Source organism: Leopardus geoffroyi, chromosome A3 (genome assembly GCF_018350155.1).
Source record: "Leopardus geoffroyi isolate Oge1 chromosome A3, O.geoffroyi_Oge1_pat1.0, whole genome shotgun sequence".
NCBI lineage: Eukaryota > Metazoa > Chordata > Mammalia > Carnivora > Felidae > Leopardus > Leopardus geoffroyi.
Window position 1 is genome coordinate 110,742,072 of NC_059336.1, and position 26,561 is coordinate 110,768,632.

General features: G+C 44.0%; 2 protein-coding genes across 9 annotated transcripts in view; one reads left to right on the plus strand and one right to left on the minus strand.

Moving 5' to 3' along the window:
• Positions 1-10,361, plus strand: part of FEZ2 (fasciculation and elongation protein zeta 2) — a 43,005-nt gene extending 32,644 nt beyond the window's left edge. The window contains exons 6-9 of one of the 2 annotated variants that reach the window (XM_045447167.1): positions 1,990-2,070; positions 4,188-4,263; positions 6,952-7,017; positions 9,436-10,361. In XM_045447167.1, the coding sequence (XP_045303123.1) occupies positions 1,990-2,070; positions 4,188-4,263; positions 6,952-7,017; positions 9,436-9,452 (240 nt within the window). In that variant the 3' untranslated portion in view covers positions 9,453-10,361. The remainder of the gene's footprint in view (positions 1-1,989; positions 2,071-4,187; positions 4,264-6,951; positions 7,018-9,435) is intronic. The other variant, XM_045447168.1, reaches the window with a different exon arrangement.
• Positions 10,362-11,662: 1,301 nt separating this feature from the next.
• The window catches only part of CRIM1 (cysteine rich transmembrane BMP regulator 1), a 191,746-nt gene continuing 176,847 nt past the window's right edge, over positions 11,663-26,561 (minus strand). For all 7 annotated transcript variants that reach the window (XM_045447166.1, XM_045447164.1, XM_045447160.1 and 4 more), the window contains 4 exons: positions 26,062-26,256; positions 18,339-18,461; positions 15,464-15,654; positions 11,663-14,131 (listed from right to left, as the gene is read on the minus strand). In XM_045447166.1, the coding sequence (XP_045303122.1) occupies positions 13,955-14,131; positions 15,464-15,654; positions 18,339-18,461; positions 26,062-26,256 (686 nt within the window). In that variant the 3' untranslated portion in view covers positions 11,663-13,954. The remainder of the gene's footprint in view (positions 14,132-15,463; positions 15,655-18,338; positions 18,462-26,061; positions 26,257-26,561) is intronic.

Consider the following 26,561-nt stretch of genomic DNA (forward strand, 5'->3'; position numbering starts at 1 on the left):
TACATTTGATAGAATTAAAACAAAAATGGCTCCGGACTCTGGAGCCTAAGAAGTTTGTCTCTTTTGAGAATCTGCTTAAAAATGTGAACAAATCACATGAGAGCATGTGAAAAATCTACAAATACAAAAATCTACAAAGTAGTTCTTTGTAGGTTTTCTTTTAAAACTAGCCTGCTCCATCAAGGGTAATAGTTATGCTGTCAGCAGAGTGAACTGTGTTCCATCAGGGTGTCTGGACCAGATGTTTGATTCTTGCCAGAACAAAATGGCCTCCGATCTGGGAAGGACCGGGTGGGGAAGGACCATTCAGGAGGAGAGGGCAGTTGTGCATGTTCTTCAGAGATGGTAAAATTTGGTACTCAGTTTTCAGTAGTACCATTGAGTACATGATGGATAAAGAGGCACTTCACTCCCTCAAAGAATAAACCTCTTGGTGTTACTCAGGTTTTTGTTGTTAGGGCTTCTTTATATTCTTAAAATTCTTTGAAGACCTCAAAGAGCTTTTTGTTTATATAGGCTATATTGATTGATATTTACTAGATTAGATAGTAGATTGATGTAGATTTTGATATTACATTGATATTTACTACATTGGTAAATGCACAAAATTTACCAATTCGTTTAAAAATACCAATAAGAAATTCATTAATGCTTACACAACTAGCATGTTTTTATGAAAAATAACTATAGTTTTAAAAATTTAGTGAGAAAGAATGGCATTGCTGTGCATTTTTGTCAGTCTTGTTATAATATCTCACTTAACCGAAGAGAGATTCTTAAATCTGCTTCTGCATTCAGCCTATCATTTGGGATATTTCACTATAAGTCATGAAAGAATGAACGTGAAGAAGGCAAATCATGTCTTAGTATTTCTGAGAAAGTAATGTTCAGCTCATGGACCCTAGAAGTGTTTCATGGACCCCCTGGGGGATCCCTGGGCCATGCTTTGAGAACCACTCGGCTAAACCATATGTTCTTGAAAGCAAAGACCATTGCCTTGGTTTCCTCTTCTATTCCTCGGGGTCTGGTAAATATTCGTTATATTGACTCCTCAAATGTGTTTACTGTTTCCACTTTCCTCTGTAAAAATCCAGAGGAAGGACCCAGCTGGTGAATCAGGATGCCTTCCTCCTTAATTAGTCACAGCGTAAGAATCCATCTCAGGCCTTTGACTCAGCAGCCAGAGAGGTGCCACTGGACTCTTTTCCCTGTGTCTGATGACATTGCAGACTGGTTACAAATCAAGATAAGTAGTTTAGGGAAAAAATATTCTCTTTATAGTACAGTGGGTTTTAGGAAGTCTTGGAGGTTGCTGGGGGAAAGAAGCTAGAATTGTTTCCTAGGAACAGTGGGAAAGTCTCTGCGGAAGTGTTAGGGGCCTGCTGGCGCATGGGATCCACTCTGCTGTCCAGAAAGCATATGTATGTACTCTTCCAGTTTGTAATTTCTGCACCAAGGCAGTGGCAGGTGGCCTGAAGAGCGAGTGGGAAGCAGTAATCAGCTCTCCAAGTAACAGCATTCTCATTTGCCAAATGTTATGTTAATGTTTCTCCAAACTTGTGGTAGAAATATGCAAACTTAGACTGAAAATATGCATACTGTTAGTATTAAGTTTTCAGACTTTTGATAAAATGTAGGTAAACAATATCAAAAGGTATCTTAAAAATTATGTAGTAAATTTTGCATAAAACAAATATGTGTACCACTTAGGATATTTACATTGGAGCCAATTTATTTATCAGCTACGTGAGGGAAAATCTTTATGAATACGGTAGCATAAAAGCAGTAGTTTTTGCATTTGACTTGCAAGAGATGGAAGCAGAAACATTTTAAAAACAGCATGATTTTGTTTGCTTTATGTGAATGAGTAGTGGCATTTTCTAACTGCTTGCCTCTTGGGCACATAAATCATCGTGGTGCGTTCTTACTAATAGTCTTTGAACTTCTTTCTCTGTCCTTTTCCTCTGGGCCGTATATTGCTGCCTTTAGCGCTTCAGCATGGAGGGGATCTCAAATGTCATTCAGAATGGCCTCCGCCACACCTTTGGAAATTCAGGTGGAGAGAAACAGGTGCTCGGTTATCCTTATTTTCCTCATTCTCTGCTTTTTCATTCCCTGTGTAAGTGAAGGTCCTGAAAGCTGGCACTTGTACTAATTTACTAAGACTGTTGCTTAAAAGGGAGAAGTGAAAGTTCATCATATCTCTAGTCCTGATGATACATAGGATTTCCCTTTAGGAAACAGCACTTTCAAATTGGGCAACAGACTCAATGCATTCTTAGTACATGTTTTAGAGCTCCATTTTCCACTGCCATTAAAGAAATTGCATTGATCTCATGAGCTGCATGTCTAGAATATATAACTAAACCAGAATATGCTACTGTAATTCTAAAAGTCTGAGAAACAAGATGTCATTTTAGGGGGAAGAAAGCTGATCTCGGTATCTTTCTGATTGGAGTTCTAGGTCAAACAGGTTGATAAGAGTATATCCTACCTCCTTTTCAATGAAATTCAGGTGCTTCTAAGGTGTATTGTGTAGTCAGCCAACTCAGTTGTCCACCGAGTGAGGCACGAGACGTGATTTATACAGAATTCTACATGGCTGTAAATACACCCGCAGTCAGATGTGTGGCTGTTTTGTATAATGACTTAGGGAGGATCATGAACACAGGAAACACATCTACATTAATGAGTGTGCTTAAAATTACTTTTCACAATTTGAAATTTTCACTTCAAAAAGGAAACCTCTCACATTAGCTCAAGCATTTGAGCCTAGGATTTTTACTAAAAGATAGTTTGTGTATTGCTCAAGAAGGGAAACAGTCGATATCAAATAATCCTTCACACTGACATTTACAGCTCCAGTGAGGGATGGTCGAAGTTTCGTTTTTCTTCTGGCCCCTCTCACCTGTCTCACATGCCCAGGATGGCAAAGTAACTTCCAAAGTGACCCACACGTGGGAAGCCTGAGAGCGTGGTCAGAGTGTGCTCGAGGGGGCGCAGCTCCCTGATGCTGTCAGAGTCCCGCTTCCCTGACACGCGCTGTTCGTGGAGCCCCATGGGGGCTGGCTTCCTGCTTTCTGTGTATTCACGAGGAAACATTCAGTTCCACAACGGGGTATCAGCTTGGAGAAGTCTACACCGAAAAGTTGGTGGGAATTGTTTCCTAAACACGGAATAATTCACTTTCCTACTTCCCTGTACGTAGGGAGCCAGTTCTTACTAAACCATTTTACCTTGTTTTTTGATTATAAGATCACTCAGGGGTGAAATCACTCAAGGAGGGTTAGGACTAGAGCTGAGATTTAGGACAAGAACTAAATAATGGGTGGGTCTGAAAAGATTCTAAGTGAGAACAGTGGCTCTCCAGATGAGCACAGGCAGACCACACTGAGGTAGATAGTTTTGGTAGAGTGGCCAGAATAGGGACATCTGGACAGTAAATTTTAGATTGTGCTTCCATGGGATGTAGCTACAGGCCATAACTGGTACTTGTGAGCCTTCACGGGAGTGAATGAGGCACTTTGTCTATGTATCAGACGTGAATTTGCATTATTCACCAGGCCATTCTCTCCTTTCACTTTTCTCTTTTCCTTTAACGCCTTTAAACTTTGAAACTACTTACAAGTAATTTGAAATAATAATAATAATAATACACCTCTAAAATTATTTGGGTACGTGTGTCTATGTCAGCTTCTGGAAGAAGCTGGTGTGTGTTTTTAAGTTGTCAAGTTATCCACGTGACCATTTTGTTCAACCAGAAAAAAATGGTCTGAAACAGAATTATTTGGCTGTTGGGAATTATTTGGTCATGCAGAACTGTTGCAACTATGTCTTCAGTTTTAAATTACTCTTTTCCAAGTATGTTGGAAATAATGCAAGGAGATTGTTAGATAAGGCTTTACTTTAAAGATGAACAAATTGTAAAGATCACCCTCAGGCCTACTTTTGTGAAATTTTCAATACTTGAAAGGTGAAAATATGTTTATGTTAATGTTGGGTTTGTGTGAAGCAGATGGAGGTAGGCAAAAAATACAGAGACAGCCGAGATAGTAAGATACCTGTGTTCCATACTAAAGAAGCTCATGTTTCATGTTACGAAATAGACCTGTAGTAACTGTATCGAAGTTTTACAGATAAGGTCATTCTGATTTAAGTGACATTTTTTTTTTTTTTTAACTTGGCAGTACTTGACGACAGTCATTCCTTACGAGAAAAAAAATGGACCACCATCTGTTGAAGATCTTCAGATATTAACAAAAAGTGAGCAGAGCCAAAATGAAACTGTTACTTTATTTACTTTTGCTGATTCTGAATACTGATTTTGGTTGGTTGATTGTTGCTATGTTTTGTTTTGTCAATTGGGGATAGTAAATGACAGATGTCATCATTTATTGAGAATGAGACCATAAATGCCTGTACCATCGAATGTGACACTGAATTCCGAGTTGATTTGTACTTTTTCTTACCTTTTGAAATACTTACAAGCTGAACTTTTGAGGAAAAAAGTGTAACTTGATTCTCCATCATCCCTTGTATGTTTAAGAACATATCATTTATCAATAGATAAGGTGCTTCATGGATCTTATGTAAATACAACTGTCAGTAAGTCAATAGGAAAGATTTAGAAAGTGGCCGAAAATATTCTCCTTTCTTAGGAACGTAGAACCCAAAGTAATAGTCATAAGCAGAATATAAATTGATAGTAATATTTTAAGAATATTCATTCAGCAAATATTAAAAAAGGCCTATTCTGTGCCAGGCTGTGTTCTGGGCATTGAGATACTTTAGTGAACAAAGCAGACAAAAATACTCCACCTTCAAGAGGCTCGCATTTTAAAATAATTTGTGAGACCTAAATATACATTCTACTGATTCTGTCTTACGATAGCCATAAATGAGCAATGAATTCTGGTTCTATCCCTGTTATTTACAATAACGTCCTTGGATGTTACTTATCCCTCTCTTGGTCACAATGAAAAACAAAGGTAAACATATTTGCTATGTTTCCCTCATAGTAAATAAATTAACATGTGTGTGATTTGGGGTAAGTCAATTACTGAGCTTTGTTTTCCTTGAAGGGACTGGATTTGCTGCTATGTTAACTGTTGATTAAAGAAGGAACCAAATAAGAGGGAATCACAGGAATGCCTCTTGTGATGATACCTATTTTGGAATTTAGGGATATGGAGGCGTGGTTGTCGTGAGCACAAGCTGCCTGCCTGTCTCCTTCTACCTGAAGTTGTTACTCTTCCCTTTGGTGAACGATACTTTCAAAACATTTTATACTAAGATCAGGTAAATCAAGTGATGCCAGCCAGTCTGAAATAGAAAATGAAGAAATTAACTGGGTGGCCTGCCCTCTGATTTTCCAGACCAACCCATGAAGTTATGAGTGTCCAAGATCACACAGGGGAATGCTTAATTACAGGGCTGGGTCTTTTAATTCCCAGTCCACTGTACTTTTTAAGAATGTTAGCCTATGGCACGTGATTTTATATAGAACTGAAAACGAATCTAAAACACGATGGGAAGCAGGAATACTGAACACAGTTGCCCTCTGAGAAAGGAACATAAATATTGCCTGGACGCCAGGAATTACTGAAAGACCTTGGATTCTCAGAGCATGGACAGACTTGGCCAAGCGAAAGACATCATAATTCCCACATCAGAATGTCTTCAGGCTGATCCTTAGATGATACCTTTGTAGATGGCACAATTTGGAATCTCTGAGTAGACATGTAGGGGGTGTGAAGGAATGCCCAAGTTAGTGTGCGTTTCCCTTCGAAGTAAAAGCAGTTAGCTCCTCAAAACTTGGGGGAGAACCGGAGCCTCTACCACTGCCGCCCGTCGATGTTCACGGCGGAAGCCCGGGGAGACGGTTGCAGCGTTTATGGTTGTTCAGCCTTCCTCATGAAAGCTCCTGGAAGTACAGTAGCAACAGTAATAAGAATCAGAATACCGTTAGTTGTGTTAATAATAATGGCTAATGCTTACACAGCATATATTCTGTGTTGGGCACTATTCTCAGTCCTTCACGTCTGCATTAGTAACTTGATAATCACAACCAGCCTTGGGGACTGGTCTGATGACTATGCTCATGTTACAGATGAGGAACTTGGTGCACCGACTGGTTAGGTAACTTGCTCAGAGCACCCACTGCAGGGAAGTGGTAGAGCCAGGGTTTAAGCCCAAGCAGACGCCATGTTGTTCCGTCGTATGTCTGGGGAAGCAGGGCAGCCTTCTCCCCCGGGTGCTCCGGGGACAGTTTGAGGTGGCAGCCGCTCTGAAAGTGTAGCATTTGCTCATGTGTTTCTGTACCTGCGTGGTCGAGATTTTTAAGCCCCCCAGCAGCTGATCTTGCTATTTGGCTTTGCTTGGAGATAAAATTGTCCAAGATGCCCCTTGAGGATGAGGTCGATTCACTGGGCTTCCTCTGTAGTACAGGGGCAGGCAGCGCAGCTGGGTGCTGCTTCAGTGAGGTGTGCTCTTTATTTTGGCCTTTGAAAGTTTCCAAGAAGGCTGACAGACATGCTCCTTGGAGAAGGTGGCTCACTAGTCATTTGAGAGTTTCTCCCGCTTGTGAGATGTCCAGAGTGAGGGTCTCCTGCTCCCCAGAGCTCACAGAAGTGCTCATGGTGGTACCTCGCTTTCCAGTATTTATTATACTTGAGGCTCTGGGTAAATAGCCCAATTCTTCTTTGCTGGTTCCACTGTCTGGATGTTTTATACCTGGGAGAAGTCTCCGGTAACAGGAATGTTCTCACTTGGATAAGGGCTTACTCAACGACAGTACATTCTTGAGCATTTGCAGTTGTTTAGTGTGCAGAAAGTAATCACTAATTTGTATGAATTGATTATGCCTGATAATTAATGAAGGCTACAGTGTAAATGAGATTTGCTCTCTGAGTTTGAAATTGTTGCCTTGTCTTTCTCTCCTTCATTTTGCAGTTCTTCGTGCCATGAAAGAGGACAGTGACAAGGTTCCGAGCTTGTTAACTGATTATATACTGAAAGGTGAGTTTTATAATGGTGTATGTGTGATGGTTGGGAAGTTCTGATTAGTCGATAAATGCATCATCGTCTTGTTAATAGATAAGAAAGTAACTTCCAAATGCACTTTTATCATTCTCATTTGTGCCGAGTGAGGATAGATGCCTGGCTTACTTATGCTACTCACATTATGAATTATAGTTATATAGAATGCAACTTTTATTTGGGATCTTAAGCTGGAAGTAATTTCCACAGCTCAGCTTTAGTAATCACGGAGACAGGCAATGGAGGAAGTATGGAGACGTTCCCACAATTATGTGTCTCAGGTATTGACTGACACAGGGTGGGGTTCAGGAGGGTGGTGTCTGCCATCGTGGGGACAGTAGAGAAGGACAGATCATGAGGATGGATGAAAGAGTGGACAGTGAAGTCAGAGAACAGTCCCTCAGGGATTTGTTGTAAGGGAAAGGAACGGGAGGGAGAGAAAGAATGGATTTTCATCAACTAGGACAGTGAAAAATGAACCGTAAATTTTAGTGAGATCAAGATCACAGGTTGGGAACAGTGATGAGGCAAAGGAAGGTCATTCGAGAAGTTAATGAGGTTACTAACTTTGCTGAGGAAGGAGCAAAATTTGGATAATAAAGAGGGAACTGATGAACTTATTTAATTACAGGCAAAACTAACACTTTTCAGTGAAATTATTTTTTATAAAGCAGCAGGTATTCAGGTGACATTTTCTAAGCATCATGAAATACATCCTATAGTATATGATCCAATATTGAGAGCAGTCCTCTTCTGGGAACATTTTTCTTTGGGTTCTCTCCGTCAGTGTTTCTGGCTGAACATAGGAAGGTTGGGATTTCTGAGATGTTAGGTAACTCAGATGGCACATTTCTTCAACCACAGCTTCATAAAGAGGGAACCTCAGTAGAATATACTGGGAGCTCAGAGTGAGTGACACATTAAGTGTCACCTGTGATTGAAGTGGAGCCAGTCATTAGTAGGTTAGGGGTGTGGAGGAGGGGGTTGAAAGAAGAGATTGAAATGTTTTAATAAGCCATGTTCTTCTGATGGAGGGCTTTTACTTCCTATTACATTCCAGTTTCTTTCTTTTTCTTTTTCTTTTTAATACCTGACATCTTTGTTTGCTTTTATGTTGTGCTAGCACTGGTATGAAAGCTGGATTGTTCTGAGGTTTGTTCTTGTAGATGTGACACAGGAATGAGATGAACATAAAGAACATGTCTCAGGTTTTAATTATAGCGGGTCCCTGGGGCACTACCGTGGGTGCCAAAGATAGAACGAGCTTCGGAAGCATTCTCTGGCTATTTTATCATTTGACCGGCATGGAAGAATTTTATGACCCAGAGAACAGAGTCGTCTGGGGGCAAATGATGTTTAAGTGCTTCCTCTGAAAACCCAGGCCTGTAACTGTGAACCTATACCGCGTGTCTTAGGGAAGCAGCACTTACCTAATTCTGTTCCTCAGGCTCAGGCCACAGGTTCCAGCCTGTGAGCCCAGCCCGTCTAGACTGTACCTGTTCTCCGGAGCTGCTTGTGTGCATGTGTTGTGGCTTTGCCTCGGCTCTACGAGGACTGGGTGGAAAAGAAGCGAGGGTGCAGACCACAGTGGTGACTCCGCACCCCGGACAAGTGAATGGGTGTGTGTAAGCTCAGAGGTGTTCAGTCGCGTGGGAAGGTGTGGATGGGGGGTGACGGAAAATGCTCTCTTCCACCCATCCTGGAAGTTCACAGCCGGTTAGCAATTGCCCTACCCCGAGGGCCACTAGAACACTGGCCTGGCAGTGGTTTCTGCTCAAGGGAGAACTTTCCTTCTGCTTCCTTGGTGGGACTTCCTCATAGTTGTTTTTACACTGAAGACTGTGGCTTGGCTGCTGAATATACCAGCTTAACTTAAACGCAAAGGTCTGAAACGAAAGAAGGTGCAAAAGTGGCCTCATTTGGCCTAAGAAGGATGGGAGGGATGCTGTGTGGGCTCCCGAGGCTTTTCCTCACTTGTGCTTCTTTACCCTGCCCTCCAGGCTCTGCCTGAGGCTGCAGTGTGGGCGTGGTTGCTGTTGTGCGCATGCGGAGACTTGAGCCCTTCTTTCACTTACGGGGAGCCTCTGCTGTGGTACAAGCCGGACGGTATAGGGCGAATGTTATGGGCTCTTCGCTCTACGTGATATCCTGAGAGACATGGCCTTTTGGTATCTCATTTCTGGGCAATTTTAATACATGTGTTGTGAGAGAACTCTTCTCTGTTGGGTGTAGCCTTCTAAAAAAAAAGTTGCTACTGTAGATCCTTGCATTAATATTGACTTCTCATTATTTGTGTATTTTTATATACATATAAGATGTATATAAAACATGTATGCATCTTGTGTAAATGTATGCAAAACCTGCATTTCTGTTTACAAGTTCTTCTTCTTCCTCTAGTTCTGTGTCCTACATAAGGCATCAGGCCAGGAGCGGCTTTCCCTTTCGTGGACCACAGGCTAGATTTCCTATGGCATTGTTCCGAAAGCTGGCTACCCTCCCCTTCCTGCTGTTGGAGACTCCACACACGCGAACTTGGGTTTGTGACTCAGTGTTACTTACTAGATAACGCTTTCACTAATTCTTTATATCACGAACCAAGAGAAGTATGGCACGGTTTTGAATTCTAAGGGTGTTTTTTTTTTTTTGTTAAATGCTAACGGTTAGGAGCTCTTCTCTCCTCCGACTTTGTAGAGGAAGGGGGAGCGGTATCTGCGCAGGTGCAGTCATATTTTTCCTGAGCTGACTGTAGGCCCAGCTGAGTTTTGCGGCTTTCTAGATCTGAACTGCACCGAAGAACTTGTTGAAAGCATGGAGAGAGTCCTACTGTGGCCGTTCTTCAGTGATGGCAAGAACCCACACTGATCTTTCTGAGGGAACTGTGAGGATCAATCTTACCTACCAGTATTGTCCAGGGAGACGGACGCTGAAGCGTGGGCTGTTCTGGGAAGATGCTGTGGCGAGCGTTGCCGGGCCCTGCTGGGGAGGACGGAGGCTGCTGCGCTTCACCACTGTCCCAGCTGTAACCATTAAGTGGCCATTCGCTTTCAGAATCTTGTGTTAAAGATACAAGACGCGTAAATGTTTTGCTTCACGTGTCTGTGAAGAAGTGTCCTTTCAAAGGAGGTTGTGTCCTTTACGGTGCTTACCTGTGTGCTGCAGCCTCGCCCCGCTCCCACTCCAGTTGTGTTTCACTCACGCCTGCTTGTCTTCCTGAAGTCCCAGTTCTGGAAGCAGCGCCTCACCCGTACATCACTGGTCACGAAACACTTTGGCCAGTTCCCACCAAGTCATTGCCATTTAATAAATGTTGGGAAAAAGGGTGATACGTGCTTGAGAGACTGAGTTTTTGTTGTATTTCTTACAAGTTTTCTTCCCTTGCAGGGCTAGATTCTTCCCTTTACCGTTCTACATATTGTCACTACAGTGTGTGAGCTGGCCAGACCCTGATTAGCTTCATGATGGTGAGGAGGGTTGAGGGCGACTTTTCCAGATTGTCCTGGGCTGCTGTGGAAGGACAGAAGTTCTGCTCATTCCCTGGGTCTGTGAGGCATTCCCAGCAGCTTCCTTCCTTAGACAGGTAGCTAAGGTAGCTTCCTTCCTTAGACAACATGAGTGTAGGAAGAGTTAGAGAGGCCCTGTCAGGGGTCTTTAGAATTCCACTTACACGTCTGTGAGCATATGGGCCCATCCATATTCCTCAGTCAACCCGGTAACTGGGACACCAGAGCTGCAAAGGCAGTAGCTCAGTTAGGACTTGGATGCCAACTCGGCATCTCAGCTGTTACCTAGGAATGTGCAGAACTCGACCTGGTTCCTTTTTTTTTTTTAAGGTTTTAAGTAATCTCTACGACCAACGTGGGGCTCGAACCTGGAAATTGAGTCACATGCTCTACTGACTGAGCCAGCCAGGTGCCCCGAAACGGTCTCTTGTTTTATTAATGCTTTATTTGATTATGTGAGACTTACTAGCTCCTTGCCCTTGAATTGAATTGCATACTTATAACCTAAATTGATCCAAATTTGTAAAAACTTTACCTGTACTAAGGAAATACCACTTTAGAGGGCATACTACAGAGTCAGAAGTCCTTGAGGATGTGTTTTTTGGGAAGAGATTCAACAATTGTCTTTTTATAGTTCATTCTTAAGCTGATCCTTCTGAAGTGTATGAAAAGATATTTTTTCAGCTCACAGTCCCCTTGTAAGAAGATTTCTCTGATTTTGCTTGATAAACTCTTTCTTCTTCAGTGGTAGACTCCCAGTGTTTCCCACCTCGACCCTTCTCACACCCATGATGAGATGATACCAGTGAGGAGATGAGCACATTTCTGATTTGTGACTGGCAACAGGTAGGTTTCTAAGTCTCCCTCAGAGCAAGTGTCATGGGCCATAAACCCCAAGGTGGGATTTCTTACAAAGATTCCCAGGGCAAGGCCGCCCTCTGAGGGCAGGCCGGCGGCTGCTTGGGACGCTGGAGAGTCAGCCGACTGACCACCTTACCACAAAAGGACGATTTGTCCTTTGGGTGATTTAGATTCAGAGTGTTTATCTGTTGCCAAGAACCAAGTCGCAAATAATTCCCTCACAGCTTTGGTTTTTGAAGAAAAAACAAACTGTAGAACCACAGTGCACTCCAAGTGCCATAGATCTATTTTATTTTTCAGGAAATTAGATTTGTTTTTCTTTTACAAGAGCACAACAGGAACCAAAGTAAAAGAGTAATAGATACAGCACTCAGGATAAATCATATCTTTAAAATAATAAAAAAATTTACACCTTGTCCTATATCCTGTTAGTATTTTCATAATATGGCCATGATTGAAAAAACAAAAAGCAAGCATTTACAATTTTTTTTGATAGAGATTTTTATGCCAGGAATGGATTAAAACTTTATACTAATCAGGCTGACGTAAATCTATTTTGGTAACATCGTATCATTAACAAATTTATTTTGGAAATAGATAAAAATATTGCCCCTTGATAATAAATCTTTTTTTTTCCTTTGATGCAAACAGCTAGAACACCTTTTTCTTTTCCTTTTGATATTCTAAGACAAAAAAAAAATGGTTAATCTTCAGATTAATAAATTAGGTCATTATAATAATAAATTAATTTTTTTTTAAAGTTCAGCAACCTCTGTCCAAGTATTTACAACAATACTTGAAAGTTCCTTTACAAAACAGAACACATTTTCTTTTCACATTAAGCATACTGGGTATCTGTGTCTTTCTCAACAAGCATTTTAAAAAGAAAAATCAATGCACAAATGGGTAATTAGTATAAAAGTGCTGAGAGCTGTTTGAAAAGTTAACACTATAGGATACAGTCAGTTATATTTGAGGCAAACTACAACAGACTTCCAGCTTATTATGGACAATATTCCAGTAGTTTCAAACAGTTGTTTGAAGAAAAAAAAAAAAAAATCCAGGAGCTGATTAGTGATGCAGATAACCTGCCGTCGATGTTTCTGGCCAGTGAGCAAATTGAAAACCAACAGAAAGCAGATCCAAATGAGGAAGAAGATTTTAATAAAGGAATACCTTCTCCATCGCAGGTGTGATGCTGACTGCACAAGGCATGTGCACACTCACACTCACACACACTCAACACACACATCTTTCTTCCCAGTTAAACTGCAGGTAGAATAAAATTTTGTGTTATTAAAAATTTGTAAGTGATCAAAAGCATTGATATGGAATGCCTGTTTGTCTTTGTTCTGGTTAAAATCTCATAAAAATACATTCAACAGGAAAACATAAATTGTATGTGTATAAATATATATGCATATATATATTATATACACACGCACACAAATACTTTCGTTTTTTTTTGAAGCATAAGATAGTTACATAAATATTCCTATAATTGCTAAAGTTTAAGGAGGCATATTTTTTTTCTGAGCTTCAACAAAGGTGCTTGAATAATATACAATTAAAATGAAGTAGTTTCTATTTTGTAGAATCAGTATAATAATAAGGAAAAAAAAAATCCCCAAACAGTCCTTTTTAAAAGTTTCTTCTTAAGCTAGAGCTTCAACAAAAACTATGAACAACCAACAACAGAACAAAGCAACAACAGACAGTGAAGTACAGCCCCTGCTGGAAAGACCTGGCGCCTTCGCCCTCACCCTCCTTCCCGCCGCGCCGTGGTGAGGGGCTCCGGTGCTCACGTCAAGAAACCGCTTCCGTCGTGTTCACTCGCTGACTCTGCTAGGAACTGGCTGATTGGCTTGGAAGAAAACAAAAGCAGCAAAAAGTCTAACTGTATCTATCCTTAATAACCCGCGTCAGAGAAATGCCACGACACATTTCTCTCGCCTCCTCCCCGCCTACTGTGGCTGTGACTGTATAGAAAAGAAACTCGTGGCTTTAGACCAGGGATGGCTATCAAAAGGTTCTGGTGTGCTGTCTGGCAGTCCTAAGGTGGCTACGGCAGCTGGATCACAAGGCCTTTGTCTCCCGCTCATTCGGGCCTGGGCTTTGCCGCAACCCGTGGCAGTCTTCGGAGCGAGACTTCGGAGCAAGCATCCTCTGGGCCGCTCAGCTGCTTTTATTACACTGGGTTTCTCCCCGAGCCAAGCTGACCAATTTGCCTTCCCAACACCACCCTCCCATCTCCCCAACCAAACTCGCTGTCCCCCACCCCCAAACACCTCTACAGCTAGATTACAAGCAAATACATCTTAGCAACTTGAAAAACTTTGGTTCTAAGAAAACACTTGGTCAGTGATCTTGAGGAGAGTGGGAATGTTTGTTTTGCACACTGCTGAAGACAGAGCCCGTCCCGGTAAGTTCTTAGCGCTGTATGTCAAGTCACAATCCAAAATGATCCACTAAGCAAGTGCACAAATTCTAGTTTACTTTTCAAAGCAGATTTAGTCGTCGTCTGTCTTTCAAAACCTCATCCGCATTGCCTTTCTTCACACTGTCTGGTAGAAATTATCTGCCTGGAGGTGGTTCTGTTTCTGCATGCTGTAGAAGCCACTGAACCTTGCATCTGGTTCGGCAATCCTTAGCATTCTCTGGGAACTGTCCGCTGGGACTCTGCTTCCTTTCTTGCAGTCCACAGACACCAGCTGATTATTTAAGGAAGAAGGCTAGTTGATGAGAGGAGGGGGAAAAAAAAAACCCACAAAGAATTAGCTATTTCACAGATCTTCCATTAACAAATTTCGTACCCGATTCAAGGGAGGTAACAGCTTCGCGGGACACTGACGGGCCCGCTGGCTGTGGGGTTTACGTCCTGTTCTAGTACCAATGGTAGTTTCGTGAGGGATACTGACAAACTGTGTTTAAAAGTGGAATAGTCAATAAATTACGTCAGGCCAGCGTCACAGGAACTGAGAGTCTGGTGAAGCGACGTAACTATTTTCAAATCTGTAAAGCGCAGACTCATGCTTAAAAGGGTTGAAGAAGTCGTCACTGGCCAGGCAGATTTTAAGATAAACACATGATTTTAAATCACTTGCTGGGTAGAAGCGTCATTACAGGCTGGGCCAGCCCCATTCTGCATCCAGCTGCTCTACACACATTATGAGCTAGTCTCTCTTCCCAGCTTTGTACATTGGGGACCGTATCCTGACCCCGCGTGTGCCCAGCAAAGGCTGCGCCCAACATGTACATGTTGAAAGAAAGGGGCAGAAGCATCTGATGGGAATTTCACATGGACGAGTTCTCTAGATGATCAACTGGATTAAAATAATTATTCAAGCTGTTTTTTCAATTCGTAAGGGTGTAGGAATTTTTTTTTCTTTTCTTTGGAAAAAAACTGAATGCAAAAAGTAGACTTAGGGTTGGAAAGAGTCCTTATTCTTCCTTTAATGAAAATGAATTTTCTCAGTCTTTGAGATAGGCTAATTTGACAAATATTCTTTCTCCCTCAATATGAAATGTGTCTCTCTCTGCCTGGTCTAGTTAGTAGTAGTTACAGTCTCTTCAGGATCTTCTGCTACCTTTCCCCTATGCGCTTGCCCTGGACATGTCTCCCTGTCCTTTGGAGTTCTGTATGCACTCATGACACTCTAGTTCCCCTGTCGCCCATGCCTGAGAGCTGTCATCCTCTCACCAGGACTTCTTTCCCAATTCTAAGTGGATAGACCACTGAGAAGAAACTCAAATTTTAATTTCTAATACAACAATAACTTAGGAATCAACCTAGAAGTATTTCTTTTTTAAAACACTTTAAATCCAGGAAATTGGATGTGTGGAAGGTCAGGATCCATTAACCAGTGGTTGATGGGTAATTCATCCAGTGACTGCTCCAGCCCGAGGCAAGTACTATGGCTACGGCTTACTGTGTGTTTGAGGCTACGAAGACCAGAGCAAAACTTTCGCTGGCTAATACAAAAGACATCAAGCAATTTAAGCAAATGTGAGCATGCAAGCTTTCCCAGTTCGGTCACTTAAGACAGACTTTTTCAGGACAGTACCTTAGTTGGTGTTCGATACCAGCAAAGCAGTGGTATCCACTGTTTCTTCTGGTTGAAGAAAAGGAATGCTATTATAATAGAGAGGCCAATTACTATGGGAACCACAACTGAGGCGATGGAGTCCAGTGAAGAATCTTCGCCTGGATGCGGCCTGTTGTTATCTCTGTAATCTACCTGAAGGTGACCCATGTCTAGAAGGGGGAAAAAAAAGTTACAAGCATTTATTACCTAAACCAGAATTTTTAAGTATTCTAATAGTTCCACTGCAAACAGAGCAACAACTTGGTTTCATTGCTTCCCAGTACTTTCAGGCTAAAACATGACTCAAGTCTAATGATCCGAAGAGCTCTGATGAGAGAGCAGAGCTCTCAGGGATGATGTGAGACAGGAAATATTAGGGTGAAGAGGTTAACAACTGGGCAGGAGGAAGCTGGTTCTAGCTAGCCAAGAAAACAAAATTATTATGTAGACGTTACAAAAGTGATTAAAACTAGATTACTAAAAATATTTTGATTAACCTGTATGGTCTAAGATTTTGAAGCAGAAACATTAGTTTAGCTCCCTGTTTACCAGCAAATAGGAGACTAGGACAAAGTATTTTTGACTCACTAGAGTAACAGTTAAGACTAATTGCTAGTGGAATAGTAAAAACTAAAGCCAGAATCAAGAGTTTGGTCTTTTGGTTTACTGAGCTCTAAGCAAAAATGCCTCCCTCGTCATAAACTTGTTGAAAACTCACTAGGCCTACTAGATCATTTTCCTGCCTTAGTTTTAATATACTGTATAGGAGACATTTAACTTCGTTTGAATGAAGGTCTTTCTATTCCTTTAAATCATCATGCTTGCCATGAATATTGCAGAGATAACAAGGTTAGTCACTATATACCAATCAGGAGAACTCCTTCGAAGTTTCTTTACTTTTATTTTCTTTCAAATAAACCACTGTGGGGGCGCTTGGGTGGCTCAGTCGGTTAAGCGTCCGACTTCAGCTCAGGGCTCGATCTCGCGGTTCGTGAGTTCGAGCCCCGTGTCGGGCTCTGTGTTGACAGCTTAGAGCCTGGAGCCTGTTTCGGATTCTGTGTCTCCCTCTCTCTCTGACCCTCCCCTGTTCATGCTCTGTCTCTCTCTGTCTCAAAAATAAGTAAACGTTAAAAAAAAACAAACCACTGTGGTCGGCCTGTCCAAATGCATCAACGACCAGGCTAGTGAAAGATGCAGGGGTTACATATTCAAAAGGAGCTGCTCTTAAATGATTCTGGAAACCTGTCTCATAGCAGCACAGTTCTGTGATATTAAGACAGTCTATGGTTTAAAAGATCAGATTTTTGTTAATATGCTGCTGCTTTTGTGTGTGGGAAGAAGAGAACCTTCCTAGTCATTCTATCCAGTGTACATAATACTTTATAGGAAGGTGGAAAAAATCCTACATTTATCAGCATCAACAAAAATGCCAAAGGTAAAAATAACATCTTACTGATGAATTCAGGTTTTAATGAATGAAGGAATGGATTTTTGCCTTACCATATTCCAAATGATATGGCAGATGGTTTTAGGAATATATGTCATACAAGGAAACTGAGAAGTTAATTAAGGAAAATCTTAATGAAAGGAAAATAACGCTTCAGTTGAGATCTGTTTATAAAATTCAGTCCTTAAGTTCCGTTTTGATGCAAAAATCAGGCCACAAAGTTTAGCTTTGGGCTTCTTAGCAGCCAAAGCAAAAATGGAAACAGGTATCATCAATAAGATTCACCATGTCTTCAAGATTAAAAATAATCAATTGCTTAGGAGAAGTGTAAATTTTCCTGCTATTGACACAGGAAATTTCTCCTCAGGTACTTTGTAACAGAGATACTGTGTAATGCATAGGTCTTCAATATACTACAGCAAGTAAGGCTGTCGTTATGGCCAAAGTCCACCATCTAGAACAGTGCGTGGCACAGAGTAGGCACCAGTATTTATTGATCGAATGCAAATGTAATGATAAAGCACAATTCAGTCACAGCAATTACACAAGGAGCCAAAACACTGGAGCCAGGAATTTGGCTCTCTGGTCAACCGGCTTGATCTAAATAAGCATAACACTCAGAATATCTAGGGTAACAACAGACCATTAATCTCTCAAGCAATGAATATTGCTTCCCCCAAAAGAAATAATATAAAAATTGTATAGCAGTGATTTTGAGAATGTCCTTGGAGTAGACGGGAGACAGTCCTGAGTCATGGCTAAGCACAGGTTTATACTCTTAATCAAGACATCTACTTTTATAGAGAAGGCAATACTGACAGGAACTCTGCCCGGCTTTATCTCTTAACTACTGAGAGAGGGAATAACAGGTCTATTATACACAACTGGAAGGACAGAGCTAGGGGAAAAACAAAACGAAACAAAAAACATGGAATATACCCGATGAGTGGAAAAATCAGCACATGTAATAAATTGAACTCTCATGGAGTGAAAACAGCCTGGAAGCAGAGGGTAACCTAATGCATAAATGCTTAGTCCAGAATCCACAGGGACTGAATAATTTATTATTATTCCACTTACATATGTACAAATATGAGTCCTGGCTTAGAAATTGCAGATACCAAGCTATTAGGACAAGGAACATATTTCTTTCCATCATCATGAAGTCTCTGAGCACATGGGGCCAGAAGGAGGCATGTTATCCAGTTACCTGCAGACTTATTTTTATCATTCTGGTTTAAATATGTTATAGCCAACAGGTCTCCCCTGGAGTAGTTATTTGAACTTACTTACCTGCCATTTAAAAAGGTACTCGAAGTTAAAATTTAAAAAAAAAATTAAAAAAATTTTAAAAAGGCAAACCATATACGTGAAGTCTACAGAGATCTCAGTCAACTTCGCACTTACCTCTGGGGAGATGGATAATGTCATTTTCACTGGGTGTGGGCCACAAGGGAACCTCCAGGTCAATCTCTCCACGATGGTTTGTTTTCTCAATGGGTATATTGGTTGGTTCTGGCACATACATTTCTAAAAGAAAGGGATATTTCTCATAAGAGATGATGGAGGGGCTGTTTACTGCTGACTTTGGTCTCTTCAACCCCAATGGATGGTGCGTTCAATTCGGTACAATACTGTCCTGGGGCACGAAAGGTCCAGTTTCTGCAACTGCATCATTACTACTAGAAAGTCACTGGCTTTGCAAGGGTGGGAGGCGTGTCATATAACCATATTCCCCCTCAACCCCCCCCCCCCCATGTAAAAGTAGTGGGGGAGAGTTTTCTCCACCAGGGTCAGAGGCTCTGCTTTTTCATGTCAGATGGTGTTGGCCCTGTAGTTCTGTGCAAACTGACAGGGACTGGCTGAAATGGAAGGATTTCTTTTATTTTCCATCAGCTGAATACTATATACCTTAATAAGCTGCTTCTCTTCAACCCATGAATGTTGAATCACTTCTATAAAATAGGTCCTAGGAAGTGAAAAAGTTAAAGCATCTTTCACTCTTATTTCTTTGTCAATTCCCCTAAATGGGAATAGACTGTAAGCAGACCTCCTGAGGTCCGGCCTGGCTTAAGCATCACATGTCTGTTTTATCACCAGTGGAACCATGTGGATTGGTAGATGATTTTCAGTAAATATGTTTCCATGATCTAACTTGATCATTTGGGCACTTGGATCAGTAAGATACTATAAATGAAACAAAACTAAGAAGAATAATATTCTTTATCCCAAATTTCTTTTTCTTTTTTAATATTTCTTTTTTGTTTTTAGAGAGAATGAGAGAGAGAGAGAGAGAGAGGAAACACAAGTGGGGGAGGGGCAGAGAGAGGGAGACAGAATCCGAAGCAGGCTCCAGGCTCTGAGCTGTCAGCACAGAGCCCAACGTGGGGCCTGAACTCACGAACCATGAGATCATGACCTGAGCCAAAGTCGAACGCTTAATCGACTGAGCCACCCAGGTGCCCCTTTTTTTCCCCGTTTTAAAGCTAAATTCTACAAGGGACCCGTGAAAACAGTTGAAAGTTTTTCTTGGCTACTACAAATATATTTATATATCCTTTCTTCATCTGGCTAACAACCAGCCCAACGTTTTTTTTTTTAAGTTACTATTCTTTATTTCAATAAGATTCCGTATAAAAGGTACAATCAAACGTTTCTATGTCACTTTATAACTGCTGGAAATGCTATACTTTTGAACTTTCCTGGGTTGTATATATAGACAGCTGAAAGCTCTAAGTCAGTATGTATCAGACAAACACACTGGACTATATACCCAGACACCTTTTAAATAGATGAGGCAACAGTAAGGATGTCTCAACATGCTCTAAAGAAGTAATTCTTGAGAACCCGTATTCTCAAAAGGCAACACAAAAATCTGCATCAACCATATATCTCCTTTTGGCCAGATCCTGCCGTATTATTAACCAATTTTTATAAGGTTACTCAACATTGGTCATACTAAATATTCACTAATAGCCTAATTTAGTCCAAAATAAGATACATAAAATGCAAGGTATAGAAGTTAAAATAGAACTAATATCCTCCCTGCTTACAGTGATTGGTGTCTACCCCATAGTCCCCTGGCTTTCAAGAAGAAAGCCTGGCTTTCAAGATGAATTATAGAGAGGAGAAAAGTGACAGGGAAGAGAGTATTTGCTCTGCTCATAACACCGTGTATTAACGGAGTACCCGGCAGGGAGGTAAAGTCAGGTTAAGTCAGCTACCCAAGATGACGCATCCAGGAACTGGCAGAGCTGGGATTCAAATCTGTTCTGTGATGCCATGGCCCAGGTCTTCCTGGTTGGTGCCCCCCAAGAATAAAGTTATTTTGGCTTTTTGTCCCTCAGTCTTGTGCTTTCTTACTTAAATACAGGTGACCTTTGAACAACAGGGGTTTGAACTGTGCAGGTCTACTTATACATGGATTTTTATCAGTACAGTGCTGGAACTGTATTTTCCTTATGGTTTTCTTAATATTCTCTTTTTTCTAGCTTCCTCTGTTGTAAGAATATAGCATGTAATATGTATAAAATACAAATACATGTTAATTGACTGTTTATGTTATCCGTAAGGCTTCTGGTTGACAGCAGGCTATTAGTAGTTAGGTTTTTGGGGAGTCCAAAGTTGTAGGGGGATCTTCGAGTGCACGGGGACTGGTACCTCAGACATGACCAGAGCTAGACATGTGAATACCTGAAAACTCTTGAATTAAAAAGAGAATTTACTGAAAATACTACTGAATTAAAAGGAGAATTTACTGAAAATACTATTTACAGAAGCAGGGGCCTGAGTACAACCAATGACTCAAACTTTTCTGTCCTATCTGAATCACCTGAAGAGCTTATAAAATGTGCTGCATCTCAGGGGTCCTGATTCGGCAGGTCCGCAGTGGGTGATTCTGGGATGGGTGTGTCAGACATGGGGTCTCATTCGCCCACTGACAAACCCTGATTGTGTGATATCAATTTCCTGGAGGAGTTTGAAAAGAAAAGTGACCTTGACACTTATGTGACATCTTTCTATGCCACAGCATGTCTGAGGGCCTCCCCTGTGGGTCTAGCACACAGCACTGAACCTTCCCATCATGCAGGGGCCACTCTACCGCTGGCACCTGAGACCTCAGTAGAGAAGGCCACTGTGGGCTCTATTCCCCCAAACCTGGGAATGTCAACAGCTAAGTAGCCAAACCGCCCCCCCCCACCCCCACCAGAGGTCCCCAGAGAGGGGATCGGTTCAGTTTCACATCAGGGTTTTCTGGGGGAGAGCACCAGGAAACAGTTTTGAAATCCTGTGCCTTCTAGCTGCATATGCGTAGATTTCAAGTGAAACCCCCACCACCACCAGACAGTTCAAACCCTCCTCCCACAGATGCTTCGAAAGGCTCTACTTGGCATCAGCGGGAAAGGGAGAAGGGTGTACCCTGGATGAGGGAGAATGTCTTACAGAGTGATTAATTCTATTACCACTGTCCACAAATACTTCCTGAGCACTTCAGTGGTCAAAGTTCTGGGAGACAGCCATGAGCAAGACCAGTCCTGCCCTCATGGGCGTCTCATGACAATGGGTGTTTCTCACTGCTGGGCAGCTCGCAGCCCGCCCTCGGTATGGGTTTGCTCCCTGAAACTCAGTACGGCTAGGATGAAAATCTACCTACACCTCCTTCCATCGTCACCAAATACTCAGCGCTCTAGTTCAGAGCCCTCATGTCCACGGGGAGAGGGTCATTTCCCTTTAACGTGAACTTACAAGGGAAGCAGTCTCTGAGCAGTTTTGCCAAAAAGGATAAATCTTTCAGCAAAAACCTACTTGGACAAACAAAAAGAAGTGTGGGAATTACTGCATTTCCATGCCTAGACCCAGGCCTTCCATGGCCAAGACCTGTGACTGACCCCAATTCTCACATACAGCCCTTCTGGCATTTACTAGAAGAGCCCTTGACAGCTGCTTGTACTGCAGACACAGAACTACATCAGGCTAGGCCATGTGGATCACAGGCACGTGGTCACAGTTAAGAATTACTCCCGTGGTCATATCTGATCTGAACTTCAGAGGAACCCAAGACCACTTACTATGGATATATTTTACTTTCAGAGGCACCTGGCCAGTTGTAAGACCCACGGTTCCATAAAATGTCCTTTTCTGGAGTATGGGGACAGGATGCCAGAGGCTCACAAGCTGATGTACCTTTTTTTTTTTTTTTTTTTTTTGGGAGATGGAACCTACAAGTCAATTGGGATCAGAACTCCCAGGTCAGCCAACTAGGTGCAGGACTGTGGATAATTCACTTAAGTTTCCTGAGCCTCAGTTTCTTCTGTAAAATGGGACAAGTACTAAGCAGCTACCCATCCCACGGGTTTTGTACTCATAAGATGGCAGAGGGGGACCATGCTTTGTAAAGGGTGAGGCTATCCAGAATGGGAGTCGGTATGGGCAGAGGGCAAAGCATGGTATCAGGAGTTATCTAGATGATAAATGGAAGCCTGGAACTTTAGTGAGGATTCCTGACCAAGATCACACAGTGAGCCAATGAGCGAACAGGACAGGAATCCAGCCTTAATCAAATGTAAAGTGGCAAAGCTCGGCTGATTGCCGTTTGCTTAGAAGATGGAGAAATGATTCATCAATAATACATCAGACGCAGAAAGAAGAGTTACAGAAATTAAATTTCCATCCAACAGTAAATCCTGAGAAGTCACTGGAGAAATCTTTCATAATGAACAAGGATGTTATTGGCAATATATGCACTCTCTCCTTTCTTAAACTCACAAGCCAAGGAGAGTACCTCTTTTTACTCTGTTCCTACCACCATCACCTGGATTTGGGGCCTTGCTGTCACCACCCGGGACATCTGCAATGTGAGTTACAGCTGTCCTGGCCTCTGGTCTCCCCTCGTTTTAGTCCCTACTGCACCCCACCCTGTTAATCCTCCCAAAGCACCTATGTGACCATGTCATTCACCTGCTCAAAAATGAGGCTCCCATTCCCTACAAAGGATGGTATCTACACTCTAAATTTGACAAGCGAGGCCCTGAATATCTGGGCCAAAGCTATCTTTTTTGTCCTTACCTCCTGCTACTAGAACTCTCTATTCTGGGGACACTGGGCCTTGACCTTTCCATCTCAGGGTCTTTGGTGAGATTACCCTCTTCCCTCCAATAGAGAGGGCCCACCTGTCCTGCAAGGCCACTCTACCTCACAGCAGAGTCTCACTTGTGGACCCTGTAGCAGGGCTGATAACCAGTATCGCCAGTCACCCTCCCCTTCTCTTTTGAGCCCCCCTCTAATTAGACTTAGCCTCCACCGCTGTACCAAAATGGCTGTGGTCAAGATGATTAGAATCATGCTAAACGCACAAGGATTAGTTTCCCCGTCTCTTCTGACTCCACCTAACGGCACACCTGCCCCTTCTCCATTTGTCTTCTGGGTCATGGCTCTTGGTTTCCTCCCGTGTGGCTGTGGCTCCTCCTCTGTTTCCTTTGCCAGTCCCCCTTGCCCTGCCCAGTCTCCAGAAGTTGGAGGGTCTCTGGGCTCAGTCCTGGCGCCTCTTCTCCATCATGCCCACTCCCTGGGGGATCTCCTCCAGTCCCAAGGCTTAAAAAGAGACTCTTAAAAACTGAGAATAAACTGAGGGTTGATTGGGGGGGGGGGTGGGAGGGCAGGGAGAGTGGGTGATGGGCATTGAGGAGGGCACCTGTTGGGATGAGCACTGGGTGTTGTATGGAAACCAATTTGACAATAAGTTTCATATTAAAACAAACAAAAAAGTGAAAACAAAACAAAACAAAAAACCACCTTGGTTTTTAAGCCGACAACTTTCAAATGTACAGACCCATTTCCGGTCTCTCCTGAACTGCAGATTACATGCTCACTGTTCACTCGCTCCACTTGGACGAACAGTGAAGATTTCAAAGAAAAACTGCCGCCAACCAAACTGCCTTTACCCCGTGGCTGCAAATTCGTGTTGTCATCTAAACACATGAGAGTCACTCACGGCTTCTCTTCCTCTCTTCTCACAAGCACTGTCTTCAAATCCTACCGATTCTCCCTCACAAAGAATCCTAGCCCGACCCCCTCTCCTGCCTCCAGAGCCACTGCCCCAGGCCAGGCCACCCCTGGGCTCTGGCCTGCATTGTTGGGAAAGCCTCCAGACTGTCTCTACTTCCACTCATCCTCTCCACATCCCCCAGTCTACGCCTCAACTCGGCACCAGGGACGTGTTGTGAAAGGGAAGGTCACCCAGCTTCCCTCCTTTGCTTAAGACCCTCTGAAGCCTCTTCCCCGCCCAACGAAGCCCTGCAACGATGCGGAGATTGCAGCTTCCGGCTCACGACAGCCTCTGTGCTCGCCTCAGCCTCCTGCTCACCGGGCCCATCCACCAAGGCCTCCTGGCTGTCCTTGAACATGCACAGCGTGTTTCCACCGCAGGGTTGTGCCCTGCCTGTACCCAGAGCGTCCCCCCACCCCCGAGTCCTCAATTCTTCTGGATCTCATTATAAATGTCACCTCATCAAAGTGACAGATCATCCTGCGTGAAACAACCCAGCCTGTCCCTTCTTCCCCTTTGCCCCCTGTCTGGCTTTGCTCTTCTCCACAGTCCTCAGCCTCACCCTGGGTGTGGTCTCTTTATCGCTTACTTGTTTCCTGCCTGTCCCTCCCACCGAAAATGTAAGCTCCCCAAGGACTGGGGGTGGGGGTGGGGCTTTGTTTGATTCACTGCTGTCCCCCAAGGGCCTAGAAACAGCGCAGGTGCATGGCAGGCACTGAGTGAGTCTCTGTTGAAGGAAGAAGGTCAAGTCTCACCATTTTGACCTCAGGAGCGTGTTACTGGGGAGATGGATGTGGAGCTCGTGAGGCACAGGTGGTGTGGAGCAGACAGACTGCCTCCCGGGGGAAACCCGCGGCTCCCCTTGTTCTCTGCATGGCCCTCAAGGACTTCATGTCCCCCGTGTGCAGATGGTGATAAGACGGCAGAGGGAACCTCTCACTCCCCATGTGCACCTCACACAAGGCCCGTGCGGCTAAGCTGGGAAGGGTATCCAACGGTAGGCTCTGAATAGGGTTCAGCCTCCTGACCTGGCGGGACGTCCCATCCATCACGTGGGATGAATGGACAGTTGTAGAAGTGCTCAATCGGGGCTCCGCTGCTGAACAGCCAAACAGACAATGAAACTGTTTGGGGGCCGACCATCCATCTCACGACCACACAGTACAGACGCACGGCTGGCAGGACTCCCAGCTCACCGTACTGCACGGCCAAGGTTCTCTGACATAACGCAGCAAGGAGACACGAGAGTCAAGGTGAAGGTGGAAAGGATCCTGACTCCTCCCCAGAGTGCGTGTTCTCTGCGGTATAGACTGAGGGGTCTGTTTAGGGCTGGAGGTCCGGAATGCTCCCCGGAGGCTGTTCTGCCGGGGGCTCAGGCCCTGCATTTCTGGGACGAGGGACAGAGGACGAGGGCACAAGACACAGACGTGGAAAGTAGGAGGCGGCCTGGGGGAGGATCTGGGCAGCTGTGGGGGACGGAGGCTTGCGACTCGGAGGTGGGTTTCCGAGCTGACACGGAGGGTGGGTGGGGGGAGAGGCGTGGGCGTGGGGCGCCACGGCAGCCAGCTGGGGCCTCCGTGGGAAGACACCAAGTTGGGCACACGGCTTGGGAGCAAGCCGCAGGGACAGCACGGGTGCTGTTGGGACTCGGGAACCAAACACAGACTGAAATGCATTCTTTAACCACAACTCCTCCATTCCGGTTCTGATATATATTCACGTCGCAATGGCTGTGAAGCGATCCCCTAGCGGGTCCCCTGGGCCCTCCTCACCAGGCCGGTCCAACGCCACACCAACACTGCGCGACCCGGCCAGGGCACGCGGCACTAAGAGCCTGTTCCGCCCGTCAGGCCGTGCCGCCACGAACACTTAGAGCACGCAGATGAGAAGAACCAGAGCGAGTCTAGCATGGGACCCAAATCAGGCCCTCACCCTGATGGCACTCTCTCCGGCCTCCCCCCACCCCCAGCCCCATCTTTGCGGCGGATGACCTGGGCTGGGCCCACGGCCTGCCCGGGCCCCGTGCACCAGCGGCCCGTTTCCCCCGCAATCACTGTGACGGCTCGGGAACCCTGGCTCAGATACCTGGACACATCGGGCAGCAACTTCCTTCCACGTTGATGGGCTCCACGCAGGGCAGCGGGGGGCAGCTGACGGTGGAGCAGAGGGTCTGGCCCTGCAGGCAGTAGCAGTGCGTGCAGCTGTCGATGTCCCAGCGCTCCTCGTCCGCGTAGGCCTTCCCACTGAAGTGGCACACCGCCTTCTTCGGAATTGCGTCCTCTAGCGAAAAGAACAGCACAGGGTGGGGTCGCTGGATGTGACAAAGCACCGCATCTTAAGACAACGGACACGTAAAAGGGCAACAGCCCTGTACGGTCACCACGTCCTTCCCACGCGGTGACTTTCCAGCATGTGGCGAAGCTTCCGCCTCCCCAGTTCCCTGCTGCCATTTTCCCTGGCACAGGAGAAGCTTCAGAGCACTTGTCTTGTGGCCTGAACCTGACCAAGGGCCACGGAGGCCAACACAGGGCAGTAACTACTACGGCCAGGTAGGAATGACACCCGCTGGGTAAGTGTCCCTGGGT